We start from the raw sequence: 24,268 nt of genomic DNA on the forward strand, positions 1-24,268 counted from the left end.
AAAATAAACGCAACAGAACTTAAACAGAATGCAAAACATTTAATTGGTTTATGGAACAAAAACAAGCGAGCGCGATTTTCATTGGCTTAGCGAACGCGGATGCAAACAACGTCATATCTCCCTAGAACTTTCAAGAAAGCGATCGGTATTTCGCTGTGACGTCATTTGGATGCAGTAATGTGATTGGGCAATCAAATGTGTACTACCCATATGAGGAGTTTCCTTGGCGCGAATAAGGAGAAGCTTTGTTTTAATCTTGCCAAACATTGGTCCGTGAAATCAATTGCGAACACTTTTTTCAAGGTCATACGAAAGTCGCTCTAACAAGTAGTAAACTGCCGTTTGCCGTATCACGTAACCAGGATGGTAAACCTCTCGACTCTCTTTAACGGGGCGACGGTAACGTCGACGAAAACGTGACCTCAAAACATCAGTTTACACAATTTTAAGTCCTTCACGTTTATTTCATCTTGTTTACATCGAACAATGTTGGCGAATTATCCTAAAACTAAATTTATACGAGCGGTTTTAGCGTTAAAGTTCGCATTTGTACGCTCACGTCAACTTAAGTGATTTCGCGAGCGTTGTCGTTATGCCGAGTACCGCGAAAATATTTGCTAATTTAAAATGCGTGCCGCACGTGCAGCACGATTATTTTTCCACTTTTTAACCAATGATATTCTTGATTTGTGGCGTTCTCGTTGCCGTAGCCGTAGCCGTCGTCGTTTAATAGGGAGTTTTAGCAAAGACGACGGCTACAGCAACGAAAACGTTAGTCCAAAATATAACTTAGCGCTATCGCAAGTATTTTGCGATTAATCCGTCTTGTTCACCTTGTACAATACAGGCGAACTATCCTGTAAATGGATGGGTACGAACGGTTTTAAAGTCAAAACTGAAAATGACCTTTTTCATTGTTATATGCTCACGTTGTCGTCGAAACCTAAAATTTGGTGATTTCACGTTGTTGTTGTGTGGAGTACGGCAAAGAAATGCACGGAAATTCGTGTTGCACGTGCAGCACGAGCATTTTTCCTTTTTCAACCAATAATATTCTTGCTTTGTGGCGTTGCCGTAGCCGTAGCCGTCGTCTTTACTATTAGGGAGCTTAAGATTTTACGACGGCGACGCGGCAACAACAATGGCGCAAAACAATGATATCATTGGTTAAAAGAGCATAAATAATCGTGCAGCACGTGCAGCACGGATTTTAGCAAGTATTCTTGTGGTATTCTGCACAAGGACGACGTGAAATCACCAAATTTGAAGTTTTGACGACAACGTGAGCATGCAATAGAGAATCTTTCATTCTCTATTTTCACTTTGTAACTGCTCGTACCAATTTATTTGTACGATACTTTGCCCAAACCAAATTGTAAGAAGTGAACGAGATAGAATAACCGGGCGAGAATTATGATAAAGCAAAGTGATATTTTGAGGTGACGTTTTCGTTGAAGTCGCCGTCGTAGATCTTAAGGTCCCTATTCTTAAACTCCCTTTTGGTTACCGCAGATATAAAGTCCTTTTTAATTGGATCGGTCTTCAATATGAGAGCCGTAAAACAAAGACAAATGTATAGCTTCTTTGGCCAATCACAAGAGACACAAGGAAACGAATCCGCCATCAGCCAAACATAACGACAGGCGGATACATGCAGCCGGTGCTGAGCGCGGGAAATTGCGTGGACACGCAACGAATAATTGCGGCTTAGCTTGTTTCTGATTGTCTGATCTGACGCGAGAAATTTAAGCCAATCAGTAAACGTAGTAATTTAAAAGCAACGCTATCGGAGTAACTTTTGGACCTTCAACAAATTTTTGGTAAAAATCTTTTGGGAAAGGCTAAGAATGAGGTCAAATAGGATCTTCGTTGTTATTTTTGAGTGAAATATTTTTTTGAGCTTAAGTTTCATATTATGACAAAAATTTCGATCTCATTGCTTCTACAAAGCTAATATTTTCAGAGAGACAAAATCACCTTTAGATTTTGACGAGTTTTCGACGCAAATTTTATTTTCCAGTTCTAATAGCGTTTCCAGTTACTTGTATTTTCGGTTGCAGAATCCGAACAGATAACAAAATATCTCCCTATATCTTTTACATAATGCACCCAAGCGTTGCGAAGCATGGTTTAAAAACTACCTTATTTGGTAAATGCTAAAAACCAGGCAGTTCTTTGCAATCGTACGAAAACAGATGGTAACATTATCGATCCTTCAAAAGCTTTCCCCGTTTTCTCTAATTACGTTGTTTTAATCGTTTTCCTTTGTGGTTCTCGCAGCTTGCTTAGCGCCGTGATGTTGTATTCTACGGTCTTCTCTACAAAAATCAAAGAAGGAGTTAACACGACTGAGATCGCGAAATTACTCAAGGAAGATGGATATGCCAATACAGGTCTCACTTTCTTGTGGTATGTTTTGTTCCGGTCAAACCGGAGCTTTAATATTCCCCAGGGATACCCTGGGGATTTGAGTCCCATTAATGGAAGGTTAGAAAAGAGATTAGCCTTTTTCCCCATCCACAAATATATCTCATCAAAATTGTCCGATTTTATTTCGAAGTAAGCGAAGCAAACTATTTTCAACCACACAAGAGTTTTCATATCATCTTCACATTTCTAGTCTGTCGCACAAAGAAAACGAAGTAAAATACTCATGTTAAAATTCTCCTGCGCTTTTAATGAATCGTTTTAACTTATCCCCACCTCAACGAGAGCTTTTTCGAGAGTGTGTTTTTTTTCTCAACTTGGCACTCTCAAGACTCTCAACCCTACAGATTCAATGAACGCTTTTCATTCATCGATCATTCTTTTAATTTATTCGTGTATTCACGTCACCATTGCTCTACCGAAAGCTCTTCCAGCTCTTATAAAAACCACCAACAACCCACAATAGGTACCTGGTTTGTAACTTATCTCTAGAGACACAGATAACAATGATGCAATGTACGATTCCTGGTGGACGAACGAAAGGAGAAAATGAGAGATCTTTTGTTTTCGTCCACCAACGTAGCAGCGATGACGTCACGTGAAACCAACCTATTCCTTAGTTCTCTTAGTTCTCTCTGACTAAGGGCTAACGCTCGAAACGTCAGCGCCACAGTTTCGTAAGAAACTTACTCCTTCATTCCTTTTTTCGAAAGTCTCCACTTCATAAACAGTTGTCAAAAGTCTTCATTTTCATTGACGTTTTTGGTCGTGTTAAGGTGGACGATACGCGAAAACGCATGAAAATGTCTGTGTGTTTTCAAACAAAACTCACACGTGTGGATTTGGCCAACCTTAGCCTTACCGCATCGACTTTCAGTTGCAAAATATCCTGTTTAATTCTTGTATTTGCTTTTCTTATCTTGTCCAGGATGCCTGTGCTCTACTCGGAGCTGGGAGTTCCAGGTCGCATTCTGTCTAGTTTGTTCTTCTTGTGTTTATCTCTGGCTGGTGTCACCTCTCTTGTAGCTTTGCTCGAGTTACCGATACACACATTGCAGGAAATGAAAAGTGGGTTTTTTTCGGCCATAAATTGTTGGTTTTGTAATAGTAGTTGGTACACTTCAGTTTACTAGAAGGGACTACGAAATTGTCGTCTGAGAAACAACTTTTCGTGGTTGGAATAATTTCGCGATTACTCCAAGTTCTTTTGAATGGAAAGCATGTTTTGAGTGTATTCCTTTCAAGATTTGTGATAAAAATGTGCTCTTTAGGGACTGTGCAATAATTATCAGGAAGGGGGGTCCTAAAATGAGCTTCACCAAAGGAAAAATTGGATAGGTCCCCCCTCCAGCAGCGTCAAGATTAGCTCTGACCCCCCCTCACGTTCTCTCAAAATTATGATGTGCCCCCCCCTCTCTAACCCGCACCTTTATTCACCGTACTGCAACGCATTCCACTGCGTCGTCAGGGATAAAGAGCACCTCGAAACTTTGTTCTTCATAATCGTCAATTTCCGAATCGTCTGATTGTTCATTATCTTCTTGGTCTTCGGAAGTGCTAGATTGCTGCTCATCCGGGTTTTCTTTACCTTGAGCTTCCCCAGCACCTAGAACACGAGCTACGAGCGCTGTTTTCCCTCCGCTGACGGCTAAACCGTGTTCCTTTAGGTAGAGTTGGAAAATGTTTATTTATTTATTATCGAATTTGTGAAATTTAATTAAGACCCCCCCTCAACTTACTTGAGAAATCTAATGTAGAGCCCCTCCTCCCTTCCATTATTTTAACTGAAGGCCCCCCCTCTGGTTTTAGGTCCCCCCCCCTCCTGATAATTATTGCACAGTCCCTTAAGCAGTTCAAGGCACTGAGGTTTAAACGGAAAACCTCTCACGTTAGAGCGGTTTTCAATTGAGTGTCGAAAGGAATTAGCGAATTGCTTTGGTGTTGCATTACTTCACTCAGTAATTGGTTCAAAGTTCTCGCGCCACTTTTTCAACCAATCAGAAGCGAAACCAAAACCAATCGTGGCTCGCTCGTGCACATTTTCCCGCGCTTTGTGCCGGCTGCGTGTGATTACTTCGAGTTTTGATTGGTTTACTGGATTGTCTCCCTCCTTTTTGATTGGCCAAAGTAATTACTTTGGCTTTGGTTTTACGACACTCGATTGAAACTCGCTCTATCTTGCGTTGATTTCGCACGCGCGATGATTGGTTTGGGCCATCATTCCTCATAGAGCACCGTGCTAACATAGAAATTTTACTTCGCGCCAGGAGCCCATGACCAGGAACGAACAACAGCCTTATATTCCTGTCACGACGTCTTCACAGACCAATTTACTTTTAGATTGAATTTCCGGCGAATGAGATTCCCATAGAAATTTTACTTCAATCACCAATCACAAGAAGCTAACTTGACGTCATAGCGTCACCGAACCTAATTTCCGTTTCGTAAACGGTCGATACCATTCTTAGGAACCAAGCCTTTTTTATTTGATTAGCTTTCAATAATTGTTAGGGTTAGCTTCATTACAATACTTTAAAATTGCAATGTTTGGAGTCTTTGTCTCGAGAGTGTAGTGGATAAGTGCGTATGCTCTTCAACCGTTGAACTGTGTTCCGTATCGTTCACTCAACTTTTTCTGAGTTTTTTTTCTAAAGTTATTCCTAAGGTTTTTTGAGTTTTTTTAAATTCTAAGTGACATACGCTGCTAATCTAGTCCTGGATAAAGTTTTTTTTTTCCGTCATTTGCAAACGACAAACTTAACAGTGAAAACTGTTCTAAATGTGTCCTCGTCCAAATGGCAACGACGGAAACGGAAATTTGCGTCACCGAACCAGAACTGCTTTTGTTTCTTGCGGGAAAGGTAGTCTAAAAATTGATCGGTCTGTAAAAATGACGTGACATAGGCGTTTAATTGACGCGACGAACGACATGCTGCTGCTTTTCAAAAGAGCACGAAAATTCTCTGTCTTGCCTCTCTCTTCGGAGAAGTTACTTGATGTCTGTACATAACATGAAAGAAATGAGCTTAAGGTGGCTCAAAGCAGTTTCAACACTTTCAAGAGACCTTGTTATTTAATTAGAAGGATTGACACCGCAGTACAACTCTTTATCACGTAACAGCAATCTTATGGTACCATGTGAAACATCAATTATTGCCGAGCAAGATACAGTCATTTTTGTGACGTAAAAAGTTACCATGGCAACAAGAAAGCCTTGCAAAAACACCCGATAGCCTCTTAAAACTGTCGAACGACATAAATGGATGGACACAAATGGACAAGATTGAAACTAATTGTATTTGAGTAATCTTGAAAAATGTCGGCCCGACGTTTTTCAAGTTTTCATGGTAAATTGCCTGGATTAAGGTCGTCTGTGCTCAGAATCATCTTGTTTGTGATGTAACGATAATTTCATGATCAGTAAAGGAATTCTACATTACCATTTTCGAGTTTTAAACTCACGATTTACTGAAGAATTCCCCTTAACACCCTTAAATAACGTAACATAGCCCCTTTAACAAGTAGACTTGACAGAAAACTACGCTTTCCTTGTCAATCTCTTTCACAAAAAAAAAAAAGAGAGAAGCACTCATCTGCTGTTCTCGCTTCTTCTTACTACTTCTATCGTTTTCATATCACTTCCTTGCGTACAATGGAACCGAACAAAGTACGAATAACGCATTTTAGTATAATTTTCAGCGGTGAATGTAAGAAGTTAGTGTCATATTCACCGCGCTACCCGGTGATTATAACATTTTGGAGGCGTGGCTTCTAAGCTAATCAAGCACTTTTCGTGCCCTTTTATCGTGATTTACCTCGACTACGTCTCTGTAAATATTCACCAATATTCACTTCGCCTTGGGCGAATAATTGTTAATTCTCTTAATTTAAATGGAATTTCCTTGAATGTAACTTAGCACGTGAAATTTATTGGAATGTTGTTTTTTCGTTGTTAACAGTCCCCCGGAAGTTTTCTCTGGCCCTTGTGTCTCTTGGGATATTTTGCCTTGGAATCCCATCTGCCTTGAATCTTGATATTTTAGTCAACCAGGTGAGAGCTTCAGTAAGGTTCAGTTTAGTGCGCTCAAACACGAAGAAGTACTATCAAAGGAGTCGTTTTGCCTGCTTTTGTTCGATTTCGTGTAAGCTTGACTCAATCTGAGACGACGCGCAACAGTCGTAAAAACAGAGAAAATTATGGTCAGATTGCTGTTTGGGGTAAGGGGGGGGGGGGGGGGGGGGTTATTAAAACAATTAGGCCCTTCGTCCTCAAAGGCCACGGGTCAATAGCCCATTCGGCTTCGCCTCATGGGCTATTGACCCGTAGCCCTTGCGAGCGAAGGGTCTAATTGTTAATTAACATTACGACGTGTCTCCAAAGTGCTGCTCCTCAAGAAAGGATAAACAGCAGAAGTTATCCAGCCAAAGCTGAAAATAACGCTAACCTTTACCCTTTTTTACCTTATTGTTGGAAATAGGTAGCAAATGCTTAGACTTAAAGACACACTTCGTGTTGGATGTCAAAACTGGAGCGTTCCTTCAATTAGGTCAGGAACCCATGGGTTCATGATTAGGTGAATTTCTGGACATGCGTGGTGCGTGCCCTGTGAAAGACCAACGGTTTATCATACCCATCTGCAAAGAGGTCCAGTCTCACCGTCTTATTTATTATATATACTTACAGGACTTTGTGTGGGCATTTGGTCAGGTCTTGGCAGGTGTGGTGGCAATAACCATACCAATCCGTTATGGGACTTCAAAGTTCCGTGATGATATAGTTAATCAGGTATGCCAATCAACAGGAATCACGAAACTGAAGTTAAAACTAGATCAGTAAAGGTAACTTCTTTCCTATTTCTTTATTGTAACCCGCCTTTTATCGACTTAAGATATGAAGCAATAGTTGTTTCCTGGTTCACATAAGAACACACAGGACTCGAATTGAACTTCACATTAAAGAGCCACTGTACATGGTGTTAAAAACGAGTAAGAATGAGAACGAGTCTCAGGTTAGAAATGTTTAATATTTGATTGGCATGTTAATTTAATTACTGTTTTTAATTTGCATAATTTGTAACTGTCCTGTGGGCGTCATGGTAAAATATAGCCCCGACAATTAGCCAATCAGAGCGTTCTTTATATCGGTAATGAAAACTAGCCATAAAATGTTTTTGTTTTCATATGCTTCAGTTTGGACTTGAAGACTGGACCCTGCCAAGAATCTGGGATTACATCATCAAGTACGTCACACTCGGTCCTAGGGCCCGTTTCTCGAAAGTCCCGAAACTTTACGGGCCACTTTCGGGTGTCACAATTCCCTTTGTATTTCAAGAACGGAAAGGATTTAAGTCGTCAAACTTCACAGACGTGTTTCTTTTAGTTAGCTTGAAAACAATTTAAAAGATCGGCTTTCCAAAACAAGCGGTTAGCAATTTCACAAATGGCTTTTCGGGCCCGAAAAGATTTCGGGACTTTCAAGAAACGGGCCCCTGTTCTTTCCGGACTATAATCTCTCAAAACGCGGTTGAAATTGTCATAGCAATGGTTGCGTCTGCTGTGGAGCGCTGATCAGACAACGGAGACCGTTACGGTCAGCGGGCAGCTATAGAAACGTATCGGAGACAATATGTCCCATTTTCCTAAACCCGATAGAGCTGTGTTCTGCTGCAATAGTGAAACTGAGAATTCAAAGAGCTCCATGTTTGCTGAGGACAGCTCCAGCTTGGGACAGTTGTGCGTTCAGACTTAATTTAACAAAATTCGCGTACTTGAAGTTTCAGATGGAAAACCATTGCGTAATTACCCGCCTTAGAGTGTTCGAAAGTGCCGACACTTAAGAGTTTCAGCTGAATTCAATCAAAGCTTTCATTCATCTGTTTTCAGGTTTGTCGATCCCGTAATTGCAGTCTCGTTAATAGTGACGTTTGTAATCGAAACAGTGCACGATAAAGAGACCAAGTGGTATGATATAGGGCGAGAGTCCTTGATGTCATGTCTGGTCGAGGTAAGAAAACATTTAGAATCCTGTGGCTCTTTAGTCTGCTACAGGATTTTTCTCCTTTTTTTCCCAAATGAGGAGGACGAGAGAGCCTGGGCTAAAGATTGCTTTTTCACCTCGAACATTTCAACCCGTTTTTGAAAATATCCGGTTTCATAGAGTGTTTTCACGTGACGTCACGGCGGCCATGTTGGTGTCCCCAACTAATCCTCCGGGAATTGAGCTCTTTTATCATGCAAATGTTTTCTTTTGTTTCGGTGGAGAAACAAGGTTACTGATCACGTGAGTGAAAACACTCTATTCCTACACATGCGTTATCAAACAAAAACATGGCTTGAAGGCCTGCAGGATCTTTCCAGTGTTTAAATCGGACGACAGTGATTTCTGATTTCAACTTATATGGGCTGGTTCTTATCTTATTATTTTCCTTTTAGTGGCTTGTCGTTTTAACATTGTTGGTCTTGGCGAATGCGTTGTGGATGTTTCGGCGCCGAACAAGAAGACGGATTCACAGAATTTCTAGTATTCGAGATACACAGCGTCAAGTATTCACTAACGCAGAACAAGGCAATCAAGATGATACTTCGGTGTTCGATTGTAGGTAGAATCTAACGCCACATTCTCACAATTTCCAACTTTCGTGACGGACACCGTCACGTATCCACTAACGAAGAAAGGAAACAATTTTTATATGCACTTATACCTCATAGAGAGAGCGCTTTTCATTTGAGAATCCGCAGGATTAAAGGGACTGAGTAGACTATGTCAGCTGGAGCACATGCGTAGTAAGGACCGACTGTCGACGCTAATGGACATATCAGTTCCAGGAATGTAATCCTTCGAAAGCCGATTAACTTAATCCAGGATTAGCATAAACTTTTGTTTCATGTTTTCAACTTTTTGGTGAAAGTTTCTTTTGCCTGTTTTTGCTTTTCAAGGGTGACTTCTATTAATATAAAGTTTTGCGGAATATCAGCGCTGAACTGCATTTGAGAGACGAGAAATAAACTGTTTGGTTAATTTTTAATCTGGGATTAGCGTTAATCGGCTTTTGAGCAACCGGGCCCAGAATCTTAATTCTCATCACAAAAACCTTCTACAATTACTTACGACTGTTTGTAAGCAAAAATTCCTCATACTAACGCGATTCAAGAAGATGAAATAAGCTACGCGGAGTCTTGAAAATTGGGCTCACATTTTCCAAACCTGACCAATTCGCACATGCGCTCTGGACGATATAGTACCTTAAAAAATTGCTCGCTAAATAGACCATTTTCGAATTCTCACGGCTGGACTGGATCTAGAATGAAATGGAGGCTAATGCAGGCAAATAGGCCTTATTCACGATAGCCGCCATGTTGGTTTTCATATTGTCATGCAAATTAGCCATGCGTTATGCTGGGGGGCAAACATTGAAAAAAAAGCAAATTGCGGAAAATCGGCTCAACGAAATATTGAAATATAACATTGCAAAAAGTCCATTTTAGTATTTAGAATTAAGTACCTTCTAAAAATTTTTTTTATCTTTTGATTGCCTTTGACATTTTGACTTTCTACTTCGTTATCTGCTCATTTTTCACTAAAAAAACGTCGAGGTAAGTTGTGTAATGATTGTATTTTACTGCTTAGGTGATAAATATTCAATGAACGTCAAACAAATCATCTGTGTGGCTAAGGTGTTCGTTATAACCTCTCGAACTTGCATGATAATAGCAAATCCAACATGGCAGCCATCGTGAATAAGGTCTATTAACTTGCCCGCATCAGCCTTCATTTCGTGCTAGATTCAGTCCAGCCGTGAGAATTCGAAAACTGTCTATTCCCCGGCTTGCTTTCCCGCGTCACACGATTTGATTGGTCAAAATAAGTGCTTCGGTTCTCAAATGAAAACCCCTCTAAAAATATAACTTTTTTATACGTTGATTTATCGATGTTAGGGACTGCTTTTGTAAATTTCTCACATCCAGGTGTGATCCACACGAAATAAAATAGACATGTACAATAAAGAATATGGGAACTGCCTTTAATTAATTTGAAAAATACATCTTCAGTCTACCAATGAGTCTCCATTGTACCTAAAAACCCATTTTCTCGAGCAAATTTATGTTACAGATATGACAATTTTACCATAAAATATCTATTTACCATAAAAATAATTTTTGCAATATGACAAAACCAGAGGCACCTAAACAATGCTTTCGATAAATAAAACAGTCCGCTTTGGGATCCTGTAAGTTACGTTGATGAGGAACTTAACAAAGATCCTTAACTACTGCATGCATACAACCAATCAAGGATTGGGAATGTAATAGCCAGTCTGATTGGTTTACAATTGAGTATCGAAAAGAATTTCACGGTTCCATAGGATTTGAATTACTACACTCCTTGATTGGCTAAAACATCGCGCAGCAAATTCTTAGCCAATAAGATTAAAACAATTATGAATACTCTTACTCGTTCTGCGTTCTGATTCGCTCGATTGTCTGCGTCTGTTACGACTAAGCAAAGTTAACTATTTCAGTAATGCAGCAGCTCTAGAAACCTGCTATTGTTTGGTGTCGTAAGCAGCTTCTATTGTTTTTAAATATAAGTCATTGTTTTTTTTTTGTTTTGGCTTGGGTATCGAGCCAACGACATTCGCTATGAGAGCTGCTACTTAACTCAAATATTTCGGTGTTGATTCCACGACACTCGCTTATAAACCGATGTAATACTTTGCAAAACCAATAATATTACAATTTTCGCCATCCTAATGTCTACTATTTTATTTAAAATCGCGTTTGGACTATTATCATAGCAACAGGATGAATTGCTACTCACAAAAATAAAATGAAAAGTTAACAGAACCAACATACATCAATTCAGTCATTCACGCGAGCAAAACCATAAAACTTGTTTTGCATCGGCAACAAACTACTTTGATGTCGTTTGATCAAAATACACATTCTTCAAATAAATTAAAGCTCATGTCTTTTCTGTCTTTGGATCAAATTAAGTACTGATTTGTACAAATCGTTTGCCAAAACGACTCAAAGGCTTCAGCATTTCAACTATAAAAGTTAAAAATTTCTGGGAGATAAAACGTTGAAGCTACAAAATAAGACCGATTCTTGTAGAAGATACAATTATTTTTATACAAAGTATTTAAACGAGAACAGAACTCGTGCATTGTAAAACTAGCATGATTTGAGGATCTCAAAATTAATGTCACGATAGGGAAGGGTGTGCATGCGTGACCGCCTTAGAAGATTGCGTGACTGTTGCAAAGAATTGCTTATGGTGGCTAGACGTTACTGGGAAAGAACTCTCACGAAGCTGATGGGAAAAACTCCAGAATTTTGCGGCTGCCCTTCGATCTCTCCCATCTGAAAAACAATTAACAAAGAAGTGCTACCAAATGGGTCTGGGATTCCACAGTTGACGTTTTTGAGATAGTAAAATTAAATCTAAGCTGCGAGAAGATAAAACATTAAAGACAGTGAGAAATGGAATTCAGACAAAAATGTATCCGATCTGAATGCGAAGCTACGCATTTTAAGTCCAGCGAGAACAACATTTCATCAGGCATATCTCTGGTATTTTCCCTTATTTTCAAGGGCTGACCTGCAAGTAAGGGTCGCGTTTTTACCAGTTCTATGATATTCACACTCGGACCATGAATTAGTATGGATAATCGCATGGGACCGAGTAAAATTAAGGATTAATATCACAAGTATTTTCAGACGCGGCGACGAGGGCAATACAAAAACATTTACTGCATGAAAGTAATTTTACCTGGGGCAATTACTAAAATTAATGAAAATACGCTCGGTCTCAGCCAATCAGTATTCAGTAATTTTGCCCTCCATGTTATAAATATGGATAAAACAGAGAGCTGTAATTTACAGAACGGGTCGAGCAAACGAAGTTGATTCTATGTTTGTATTTTTCTACATCTTTTTAACAATCTTTTAAAATAGGGAATACCTCCTATCCCCTCCAGAGTGTTAATGGATACTTACCCACCACTCCGCGTCCTCCCCCTCCCCTGTTACTAAAATGATGTCTCCTTCCCTGAAGGTAAGCTCATCGTCATTATCGGCTTCGCAGTCGTAAAGTGCTTGCACTCGACGTGGAAGACCAGAGGAAGTCTGCATTGAGAACGGACGAAGTTAGAAAAATGTCAGAAACACTTTAGCGGAAGCGCGCAGCGATATTTAAGTCAAGGCCTTTATAAGGATGGAGTTATTTTTGGACTTTCCGTCTCGTAAAACCAGGCTTTTCAAACCAATCGTAAGTGTCGAAACTAAGTAGCGAATTGCTTTGGTTTTTTATTACTTCACTCATTGATTGGTTCAAAGTTCTCGCGCCCTTTTTCAACCAATCAGAAGTGAAACCAAAACCAATCGTGGCTTGCGCGTGCACATTTTCCCGCGCTTTGTGTCGGCTACGTGTAATTACTTCGAGTTTTGATGGTTCACTGGATTGTCTTCGTCCTTTTTGATTGGCCAAAGTAATTCCTTTGGTTTTGGTTTTACGACACTCGATTGAAACTCGCTCTAATACCCTTGAGTTTGCAATCCAGAACGCTCACCTATGCGATCCGAAACTTGTTTTGACCTAGTCTAAAAAATAGCGTAGTGTACAAGAATGCCATGAGAAACCTCAACTGGCAGGCTATAAGCTCCTGCAATTGCGCAGTAACCTTTTTCGAAGCAGCTCCTCAATCTGAAGGTAAGTTAGATATTCGTGCGACCATTTTTTCTCGCGTGGCTGTGTTTTTCCCCGCTCGCTCTAGGTGGACTAAGCAAAAGTAGAACAGCTCTCAGTCAATCCTCGTGCTATTTTCTTTCTTTTTTGCTCGAAGTTTCTCCTTGATCTAGAAATTCCAACTCATTCTTTGTTTCCTAATCAAAAGAAAAACGAGCTTTGTCTTGAACTGTGTCATCCTAAACTTAAGCAGAATTTGCAAATCAGAATTGCATCGTATGTTTTCGAAAAGCCTCTGGCAACTCTCAATCACTGCCCCAAGAATTAATGGCAACATGACGACAGGAGACATTTCCGTAGCACCTCGAAGATGCAACACAGCAACCACTTGCTTACCCTAGGGCTGTGTAATCGTGGCGGAAGACCTGGTACAAGACTTTCTGGTTCAGCGGTTTCTCTCTCCTCTTTGACGATTTCCTTACTTTTCCTGTCGAAGTTTGCTGAAGATTCAATTAAGACGTAATCACTAGTTGTCATCACCCAGAGATTTACAATTTGCCTGCAGTGGTCATTATCTTCAAGCATTTACACCAACCCACCCATGAAAAGCCACAAATGACAAGCCACCACAGCCAGTAGAGCAGAAAATTTCCTATACTGTTGGGACTGATTCGGTCGAAGTGCGGCATTCTCGCAATTGTAGAAGAGCAAATAGTAATTGTTTATCCCAGGTAGATTAAGAGGTGTATATTTTGAATGGTGGCCCGGAGACATTGGGACAAATTCCGAGTGCACTGCTCCTCACAGAGACAGAACCACGAACTTCCCAATTCTTCTTTGGTTTCAAGTTGCTAGTTCTGCCTCTGAGTTACAGGAGCCTATATAGCCCTGTGGCATAAACTTTGCATGGGTTCTCTAATGATAAACTTGGAAATGTTGAAACGGCCATTGGGCGAATAGACTTTTTTACAGTTGTTTGCTCAGTGACCTAGCCTATGAATGGCTACGAGGCTACCGGTGACCTTGTATTGATACAGACTTCCCTGCTTTTATCATGTAAATTGTGTTGTTGTAATTCTAATTAGTCAACATTAACGTTAGAAAATCACAAAGGTTTGTATCAAAGCAGGGTCACAGACAGCCTCGCTTCTATTAGGCCAGGTAACCTATTGTAGCTACAACTGTAAAATGGTCTGTTTTCCGCAGACTCCTCAGAGTCGTGTGGAGACTCGGTTTCCTCCACTTGTTAAAGCGTACAAGCCTGGAAATGACACTTTCATGGAGATTATGCGTTTTTAGTGGAAAACAGTCGAAAAATGCTTTAGTAAGAAATTAAAATCGCGTCAACCAAAACCAGTTGTGGTAGAAGAGGTTGATTCCACTCCAACAAGAGCCATGAGGTAAGGAGATGAAGAATAAAGACGCGGTCGTCAATGACTGAGAACGGCACAAAACAACAATATCATTGATTAAAAGACAAAAAATAATCGTGCTGCACGCGCGGCACGCATTTTACCACATATTTTTGCAATACTCTTCGCAACAACGACTTGAAATCAACAAATTTGAGGTTTGGACGACAACGCGAATGTACCAATGTTAATCTTTCATTCTTTAGTTTTTACTCTGAAACCGCTCGTACCGATTTATTTTTAGGATACTTCGTCTGCTTTGTACGACATGAACGACATGGAATAATCGTCGTTGTCGTAGATCTTAAAACTCTCTAATATAGTTACCTGGTGGAGGAGGAATGCCTGAGGTTAACTCCGACCCAGCACGCTGTGGAGGACGCGGTAATGAAGCAAACCTGAAGTCAAAATGACTTTTCGTTAATCGAGACACGTAATTAATTAATTAATTAAGCTCACATGAAATTCCAAAAAGTTTGGATGTTCAACACTGACCTTGGCGAGATGTCACCATTGGCCACTAATGACGGAGATGACGTCACTCTGACCGAGTTGTGCTTCAGAGGTCTGGGTGGAGGTAAAGGGCGATTCTTATCATCGTCTTTAGCACTCATTGGACCAGAAAGCTTCTTCTCCAAGGGAGGTTTGGATGCTAATCCCGAACGCGCCGGGATATCCTCATCAAAGGGAGATTTTCCGTCGGATTTAGATCGTCGGTGCATGGGAAGAGGGGGTGCGGACGGTTTCAGGTCCGACGCAGTTCGTTTAGGAGCAGGTGGAATAGGCGGAGCTCGTCTATTGAACATCTCTGTGAGGGGTCGCGTTTTGCCGTCTGGAGGAGGCGGTCTGTTTGGGGTGTCGTCAAACTTTGGTTTTGCGGGTAATGGGGGGAGGGGTATATCAACACCAAAACGTTTATCCCGGTCCCGACTGACGGAGGAACAGCGCACGGGTGGGATGGGGGGAGGGGCGTCTGGCAGGTCAACTCCAGCTTCATCAGCTCTGCAAAGCAAAAACAGACAAGTCATCATGCTCTATCATGTTCTAGCTACCCTCGGTCTGTAGAGAAGATTGATGTAGCTTAGAATCTCCAAGAATTTACGCTCTGAGCCGTGACATACCACAGAAGACAGACCAAAGCACCGTGAGTTACTCTTTTTCTGAATGGTGTGTGGGTTCTTGCCATAAACATTGAACGGTTTTTCGTCTATATCCGAGAAGATAGTACAGAGTCAAAGCCCTTCACATCACAGGCTAGTACACGGTATTCCTTGCTACACTAAAATCCCCTTAAATTGAAACGTTATTGAAACGCTGTTTCGGGATAATAATCAACATCTCACAGTCCTATTGAACAGAATAATTGGAAGCATCAAAAGAGAGTTGTGCTTGTTGATAGACGTGTTTTCTTAGGTGGACTACGACAAGTAGGAAATGAAGGCTCCTGAGGACAAATCCATACTCATCTCTCTATAAATTGTACTATTCACTCTACTGATCGTCTGGACGTATGTATGGATTCGTTCTGCAATAGCTTTACCTCGGGAAATCGCGGTTACGTTCAGAATTGAAATTAAAAGGCTTTCTAAATGCCTCGATGCAACAGCATCTAGTTTTTCGTGGCGATGCTTTTCCCTTCATTGCCACTATATATTCTCCTTACTATATCCTTTAAGAATGATAGAGACACGGACAAATACACCTGTGGCACTCAGTTAAACTTACGTTTTGCCTTTTGGTCCATGACCAAATGTACTCGTCATTGCGGTAAAGCTGGTATCCGATGCTGTCGATGGAATAAACATGCTTGCACGCACATTGACCGCGACAGTTTCACCCGTGGGAGGGACGGGTGCTCGGCGTCTGATCACAGGGGACTCAATAGTACACTTGTCGTTCGAAGGTGACTCGTTTGCAGATAGTGAAAAGCCTGATACCAGGGAACACATCCCTGGGATCCCCTGAGCTCCCTTCGAGAAACCCCCTCCCGGTAAAATCATTTGACTGAGAGGTCGGCTATGGAACTGGCGTCGATGGCGAGGTGGTGTAGGTGGACTTGAACGTCCCTACGAGGAAAGCAAAAGAGCGCTTACAAAACTTGTATTAAATGAGACAAATTGCAAATTAACAACTTGAACGTGGTTCAGCATTGTCTGTTCTCTTATCGACAACGATATTCGTCATCACAGTGGTCAAAATGTTGCGGACTCACGAGGCCCAGCCAAATGAATCCACAACAAATTCTTGAACACTGTGATGACGAATATCGTTGTGGATAAGAGTACGGTCATCGCTGAACTAAGTCCGATTTGCTTTTACCGCAATATTCAACGCCGTAGAAAATGCTTATTTCAGAGCGTGACCATGCTCATGACACAGAGAAAGAGTAAGCGTTGTCATATAACTTTCCCGCAATATGATTGGATTATTTCCCAAAATGACCGTTCCTTATTGGCTATTACATTACGTGCCACATTGACGCGAGCTGCGTCGTCTAGACTATTATCGACAACGGCAAATTAGCAAATCAGATTTCGAGATTACACTGCAAGCAATTGTGGAAAAAACCATTGTTTTTGAAGAAAAAAACTGAAAACAATACATTACGACATCCAGTTATTACCTTCTCGTTTAATGCTTCATCGTCGCTAAACTCAGGTTTTATATCCAGAAGTTCTAAAGGATCGTCGTAAATTCCATCAGCCTAGAGAAAAAATAAAACAATTTCATTCTCAGCTTCATTTGATTAAAAAGCTTAATCATGAGACAGAAGTACAATTTTTCGTTTTAAAACTACTTTTAATCAGGCGAAATTAAACCAAGAAGCACGATCCATTCAGACAAAAACTACGAGATTTTCGTTTTAAGAATGGGGTACTTGAATGAATCGCTTTCAGGAAAAGTTCTGTGGAACTTATTCCCATCGTGGCTACAGCAGACGGCAAACAATGCATTGACCCGAGAGCGTCAGGCCAAAATCAATTGTCTAATCAAACAGATTGGCGGTAATTTTCAAGGAAGCGGACATGTGAGACGGCAAATTTTCGGTAAGGTCGGTCTAACCAACAAAGAGGTCCACCTTTATATCTTTTAATACTTATAAGAACTAAAGGAAATTACTTAACAACTGAGCTATGCATTATTCTAGAAAACGAGTGTTAAACCACCTGAGAGAAAGTTGTGCTATTTTAACACTCGGTAGAATGAGTCAACTGGTTCTTGGAGCAGTTTTCAATTTAAAGAAATCACGCGCATTGTGATTGGACAAAAAATCTCGCGCCACATTGTCAGCCAATCAGAGGTACGAGCAAAACCCGTTTGTGATTCGCTCGCGTTTTCCCGCCTTTAGCGCAGGCCGCATGTGTTCGCTAAGCGTTATGATTGGCTCATTTGATCGCCTGCGTCTGTTTGTAACTGGCTAAAGTTTCTAATTCGGTTTTGGGTGTAGGGTAGTCAGTCAGTTCCCTTTTACCCTTACCTCGTTGAGGCCCCAATCTATCTTCACGTTCTCACACTGCACCAGTTTATCGGCAGCGCTTTGCTTCAGCTAAACGAGACAACAAGCGTAGGATTAGTTCAAATACCACAATTAAGAAACACTACGGAATTCGCGCAACAACAAAAGCAACCTCAGCGAACGATCCACTTTAAAATATAACTTTACACCATTGTTAGTGTTTGCGATTAATCCATTTCGTTCGTGGGAGAATTAGTTGTACAAATCATACAAGGGTAGCGCAGTTCTCGAGTGATTGCGTGATACGCAAGCGTTGCTTCTGCTTAATTACGACAAGCTATTTCGAGACTTTTTCATGTCCACTTTTAATAAGAAATCAGTGTCGGGGTTATTCCGTAGAGGAATCTATCAATCTATCCTATCCTAATCGACTGTAATCTACATAAAAAGCACCGTGGCCAAAATTCCCAGAAGTTTCTAGAAAGTTCCGAAGGAAGTGCCTTATGAATGTTCGTTTGACTTATCTTCCCCCCAACGGCCAATAATAGAATATTTGCTGACATTATTTTTTTACATTTTGTCTCATTAACATGCGAGTTTGCTTTCAGAAGGCATAATGCTATTTACAAATTGACTTCAAAAGGTAAAAGGTTAAATCTTTAATTTCTTTTAAGCCTGTTAGCTTTGACAGCGAGCTAGTTAGAGCGGTTTTCAATTCAGTGACGAACGTAATTAGCGAATTGCTTTGGTTTAGCATTACTTCACTCAGTGATTGGTTCAAAGTTCTCGCGCCACTTTTTCAACCAATCAGAAGAGAAACCAAAACCAATCGTGGCCCGCGCGTGCACATTTTCACGCGCTTTGTGTCGGCTACGTGTAATAACTTTGAGTTTTGATTGGTTTACCGGATTGTCTCCGTCCTTTTTGATTGGCTAAAGTAATTACTTTGATTTTGGTTTTACGACACTCGATTGAAACTTGCTCTATGAGCAATCAAAATCTGATTAATTATTGGCGGTGGCAAAAGCGCTAATGACATTCTTAGTAGAAATCTCTAATTTTCAAAGCATCATTGCTCATTGATTATCTGGTATATCACGTTCAAATTTTCAGAGATAGCTCATAAAGCAATGCACTTTCAATACTCAGTACTTTATTCTCGGGATGACTGATTAGAAAAAGATAGCCTTATGCTAATGCGGCAAAAAATTTAAATAAAGATTCCCCTACAACCTAGATTGAGGTGCAAGAAAACAGTAAACACTAACCAGTTCAATGGTCTCTTCGTGTCCTAATCCTTTGGCAATGTCCACTGGTGTTTTACCATCTTTGTTTCCTAGGAAAAACAACACAACGATTAATCGAAGAGTTGAGCAGGTAACAAAAAGAAAGGAGTTGACAAATGGAGGCAAGCGAAATTGCTAAACAAGGTTAGACGGTCGAGGGACCCCGCATCTCGGGCGAACTCAAGAAAATGTGGAACAGCAGTTCTCAATTGAAATCCGTATAACTGCAAACAAAGGAATTACCTTAATCAATCAGAACAAAGACTGAAACTCATGAGGAGAAGCCGAATGGGCTATTGACCCGTATTCCGTGGTCCTTAAGGGCGAACTAGTTGGGTGATACTAATTACTATTAGTAGACGAATCCACTCACCAATATTAAGACCATCCGTTCCACCAGCTCTTAACAACACTCTCAAGCACTCCGTTTTGCTGGACAACGCCGCAACATGAAGTGGGGTGTTACCTTCTTGATCGGCCACGTTTACATCGTTACTGAAAAAGAGCGAGATCGAAAAATTGAGAACAAAACGGTTCAATCGATCCACAGTGGTCGTAGTTTGGTCACTTACCAATTCTGCGCTAAGAAGTCAACAATGTGAAGTGATGTCAAGTCTTCCTGTTCAACCGCTACATGCAGGGCGGTGGCATTCTTAGGCTTAAAAGAAGGTAATGAAAAATAGTTGGCAAGTAGATGCAACAAAAATTGCTAAGCAACGTTAAAAGTTTGATTTACAGGAGATGGTAAAGCCCGGTTAACTAGAGTCGACCTTCCAACGACAAGGAAGCTTTTAGGCCTTGGGTCGTCAAAGTTGATTCAGGAGGCTTATGTCCTACAGACTGTTATGACAAAAATATTGAATGGTGCGTGGAATTCCCGCTACTGTCAGAGAAGAAAGGCATATCTCTTCAATCGTTTTAAGTTAGACGGTTTCCCACGCCATCTTTTGTTGATTTTTGACAACTGACAAAAAAGACGAAACTAAATGAAGCCGAAGAATGATCTTGTAACTAGAAGGTCGAGCTCCAGCTACAAGATAGACCAAGCGCACAGAACGCGAGAGAGTGCGAGCACCCGTCAAGCAAATCTGCTTTTTATTCTAAAAGGCTAACAAATCGCACATTGCTTCTACCTGGGTAAAACAGAACCTTCTCCTGGTATTTTTTTAACACTTGTAGTTACACCCATCAGTAACGTATATAAATGTTACAGTACATGCAACTTACGTGGACGGGGAGGGGTGCTGAAAGCTCAACTCCTTCGGCAAATGCTTGTAAAACAGCTAAAATGTCCTTTGATTTCACAGCTTGATGAAGTTCCTATGAACATTGATGTTCATTATGATTACGACAAATCAATTACACGAAGCATTTTTTTCACGTGTTTCAATTTGCTTTTCAGCTCTGAGCAATAGCCAAGGTCAAGTCCCACTAAGTTTGTGACAAAATGTCGCCAAAACCTTAATTTTCTTTCACATTGTAGTTTTGGAAAGAGACTTAAGGACGGTGCCTACTAATTCAAAGGTATTTTTGCGCGGTTGTTTGGAAATGCGGGAAAAGCGGATCTCAACAAGTGTTATTAAATTCCAAAACGAAAATTGGCGGTAACAACGCATTTTTCAAAGAGAATTAATCAACAATATTAGTAAAAAGATTTAAAATACAAAGCAATGTATGGCGATCCTTTCCAAATTAAAGCTTAATTATCTCTGAAAAATGCATGCCTACCCTCAATTTTCTTTTTGGGTAGCAAGAGCACTTGCTAAGTTCTGCTTTCTCTGAATAGTTTTAAACCGCGCAAAAATATCCCTGCATTAGTAAGCACTATCGATAGGAAATCCGAATATCTGGAGATGCGTAGAACGTATGCGCAATAACAATAGTAGGCACCGTTCTTAAAGGTCTACGACGGCGACGTCGACGAAAACGTCACTTCAAAATATTACTTCGCACTATCTTGAGTCGTTCGCGATTATTCCATAGCGTTCACGTCGCACAATAGGGGCGAAGTATCCTATACATAAATTTCTTGAGAAACATAGAGAACGAAAGGTTCACATTTGTAAGATAGCGTTATCGTTAAAACCTCAAACTTGGTGATTTCGCGCCATTGCTACGCAGAGTACCGTGAAAATGTGTGCAAAAATGCGTGCAGCACGTGCAGCACGATTATTTTCCCTTATTAACCAATGATATCATTGTTTTGTCCCGACGCCGTTGAACTTCCTAGTGTGGAAAAACAAAATTTACTGTGATGCGTGAAAGAAAGATTTGTGAGCTGTTCTTTCGAGTGTCAGCCCCTTAGTCTGGGCGAACTGACTGAACGCACCTGCAGCGAGATCCTTTTCTGGGAGATGAGGTTTCGAGTGTCAGCCCTACGTCAGGGCGAACTGACCTAAGGGCCAATTTACACGGTACGATTTTCTTCGTCAGAGCTAACCGATATAACGCACCTGCAGCGAGATTCTTTTTCGTGAGCTGAAGTTTCGACCGTCAGCCCTTCGTCAGAGCCAACTGACCTGACGCACCTGCTGCGAGATTCTTTTTTCGGAGCTGAGGTTTTGAATGTCAGCCCTTCGTCAGAGCCAACTGACCTGACGCACCTGCAGCGAGATCCTTTTTTCGGAGCTGAGGTTTTGAGTGTCAGCCCTTCGTCAGAGCGAACTGACCTAACGCACCTGCTTCGAGATCCTTTTTCCGAGCGGAGGTTTTGAGTGTCAGCCCTTTGTCAGAGCGAACTGACCTAACCCACCTGCAGCGAGATTATTTTTCGTCATTAAAACTCTTTCCCTCCTAAAAATGGCATTTGCAAATTTTACTCTGTCTAAAGCCAACGATTTTGCTCCTCAATATCATCGCTACTTTGGGGCATTGCCGTCGTCAGTTTTTAAGTACGGTGCCTACAAATTTAGAGGTATTTTTGCCCGATTTATGAATATGCGGGAAATTCCGAAAAGAAAATTGTGCATAACCACGCCGAGTCTGGGAATCGAGCCCGGGCCACATTGGTGGGAGGCGAGTGCTCTCGTCACTGCGCCATTTCTCCACCCCAAAGATAATTAATCAACAATATTTATGAAAAGCTATCAAATACAAAGCAATGTATGGCGTTCTTTCCTTACTTAAAGCTTAATTGTCTTTGAAAAATGCATGGTTACCCACAATATTTTTTTGGATTCCAAGAGCACTTGCTGAGTTCCGCTTTCCCCGCTTAGTTTTAAAACCGCGCAAAAAATATCCCTGTATTAGTAAGCAGCACCCATAGGAAACCTGAGTATCTCGAGATGCGCAGAACGTATGCGCTATAACAATAGTAGACACCGTCATTTAGCTCCGTATTGTTTCAAATTTGCGAGGTTGCGCAGAAGAGACGGAAGTCCACGATGCTGGTTCGGAACCTCCATGCGTCCTCATTTTCGGTACTAGCCTGCGAAAAGGCTACCGGCGAGGACGGAAAAAACATTCGGCGAGCGCGAAACAAAAGAATTCGGAGAGCGAAGCGATCGGGACGGGCTATCTTACTGACCGAAAGATCAGTCCACGGCCCTTGGGGACCAGTAGAAGGGAATATGTTTTTAAATTAGCTTCGAAAACAAATAAAGCTCAGACACACCTGTAGTATTTTCTCCGTATTATCTCCTGACTTGATTGCGTACTTATGTTGCATGTACTTCGCTCGTATAAACTCTTTGCGTTCATCCCTAGAAAAGCAGCAACCATCATCAACTATTAAGAAACGGAGCAAGTATGCGAGGAGGCAAACTAAAAAAGCTGCGTAAAAATAAAACGTCAAAGCGACTCACATGTTACTCGAAGCTGTTGGTTTTTCGTTGTAGTCTAAGGTCGCTTCCATAATCTCATTGAATCCCCCATTACCTACTGCTTTGGCTTGCTGTAAAAATAAAAGGAAAACATAACATAACGCTTTTTATATGACGATATTTCGCAGATGATTTGGGGGATTTAAGGTTACCGTGCTGAAGTCCTGAATTTTTCAGGCTTCTTTACGCAATTGCAAAAATTGCGTTCATAACTGCGAGGATCATAGCTTTACTTGATTTCATATCCGCAGTTCATATAATTATGATCCATTTCATATATCATTTCATCGTTGATTCATTCCTCATGGGAACATTAGCACCCACAAATGATCAGCTCCCAACGTCAGTGGCTTCATAGCTTAGTTGGTAAGAGCGTCGCACCGGTATCGCGAGGTCACGGGTTCAAATCCCGTTGATCGAAGTCCCGAATTTTTCAGGCTTCTTTATGCAATTGCAAAAATCGCGTTCATAACTGCGAGGATCATAGCTTCACTTGATTTCATATTCGCAATTCATATATGATCCATTTCATATATCATTTCATCAGAGAAAATATTGCCAAAGATATTGGGAAAAATCCTTTTTCGCCGGAAGCAAAAGATTATTTTGATTGACAGCGGCAATAGTTGCATTTGAAAACTGTTCTCTTATTGCAAGTTTCACTTATACTTTTGTTTTCCTTCCGCATAAAATTACATTGTTAAGGGTTTTTGTAGATACAAACTTCAACCCTCGGAAGGTATTTAGTCCCGGATTAGTGTCGATCGGCTTTCGAACAACTGGACTGTGAACTTCTACGGCCAACAAGCCGTTTGTAAACTGTGAGCTACTTAGTCTGTAGACTGAAAGTTTGCTCCTTAAATATTTTTAAGAGAAGAAAAAGAAAAGATGAGGCAGAGTTTCCTAACTAGAAACGATGGGAACTTACAAGTAATTCTACTGTTCCTAGTTTGTCCAACTCAATGGATCGTATTCTGGAAATGTGCACTCCCATCTCTCTGTGAATTCCAGAACATTCGATACATAACAGCACACCAAGATTGGTGGCTAGCCACGTAGGATCTGCAAAATGAAGCATAGGAAGGAACACTTAAAATAGTCCTAATACACGCTTATATAGGAATGAAACGAGATAAAAAAGAAATTACACCGTTTTCAAAGCTGTAAATGAATCAGTT

General features: G+C 40.9%; 2 protein-coding genes across 2 annotated transcripts in view; one reads left to right on the forward strand and one right to left on the reverse strand.

The window, feature by feature from the left end:
- LOC138004255 (uncharacterized sodium-dependent transporter YocR-like) overlaps window positions 1–10,279 on the forward strand; it is a 22,291-nt gene extending 12,012 nt beyond the window's left edge. Inside the window, exons 8-14 of the mRNA XM_068850730.1 lie at window positions 2,281–2,409; window positions 3,356–3,495; window positions 6,387–6,478; window positions 7,112–7,213; window positions 7,618–7,667; window positions 8,311–8,431; window positions 8,860–10,279. Coding sequence (XP_068706831.1) covers window positions 2,281–2,409; window positions 3,356–3,495; window positions 6,387–6,478; window positions 7,112–7,213; window positions 7,618–7,667; window positions 8,311–8,431; window positions 8,860–9,030 — 805 coding nt within the window. The 3' untranslated portion in view covers window positions 9,031–10,279. The remainder of the gene's footprint in view (window positions 1–2,280; window positions 2,410–3,355; window positions 3,496–6,386; window positions 6,479–7,111; window positions 7,214–7,617; window positions 7,668–8,310; window positions 8,432–8,859) is intronic.
- A 152-nt stretch (window positions 10,280–10,431) lies between these two features.
- Window positions 10,432–24,268, reverse strand: part of LOC138004254 (arf-GAP with SH3 domain, ANK repeat and PH domain-containing protein 2-like) — a 33,320-nt gene continuing 19,483 nt past the window's right edge. Inside the window, exons 21-35 of the mRNA XM_068850729.1 lie at window positions 24,019–24,152; window positions 23,073–23,161; window positions 22,883–22,970; window positions 20,497–20,589; window positions 19,842–19,927; window positions 19,643–19,764; window positions 19,252–19,319; window positions 18,005–18,073; window positions 17,150–17,230; window positions 16,252–16,592; window positions 15,022–15,528; window positions 14,854–14,924; window positions 13,511–13,614; window positions 12,427–12,555; window positions 10,432–11,790 (exon numbers count right to left, since the gene is read on the reverse strand). Coding sequence (XP_068706830.1) covers window positions 11,716–11,790; window positions 12,427–12,555; window positions 13,511–13,614; window positions 14,854–14,924; window positions 15,022–15,528; window positions 16,252–16,592; window positions 17,150–17,230; window positions 18,005–18,073; window positions 19,252–19,319; window positions 19,643–19,764; window positions 19,842–19,927; window positions 20,497–20,589; window positions 22,883–22,970; window positions 23,073–23,161; window positions 24,019–24,152 — 2,057 coding nt within the window. The 3' untranslated portion in view covers window positions 10,432–11,715. The remainder of the gene's footprint in view (window positions 11,791–12,426; window positions 12,556–13,510; window positions 13,615–14,853; window positions 14,925–15,021; window positions 15,529–16,251; window positions 16,593–17,149; window positions 17,231–18,004; window positions 18,074–19,251; window positions 19,320–19,642; window positions 19,765–19,841; window positions 19,928–20,496; window positions 20,590–22,882; window positions 22,971–23,072; window positions 23,162–24,018; window positions 24,153–24,268) is intronic.

This window comes from Montipora foliosa, chromosome 5, assembly GCF_036669935.1.
Source record: "Montipora foliosa isolate CH-2021 chromosome 5, ASM3666993v2, whole genome shotgun sequence".
NCBI lineage: Eukaryota > Metazoa > Cnidaria > Anthozoa > Scleractinia > Acroporidae > Montipora > Montipora foliosa.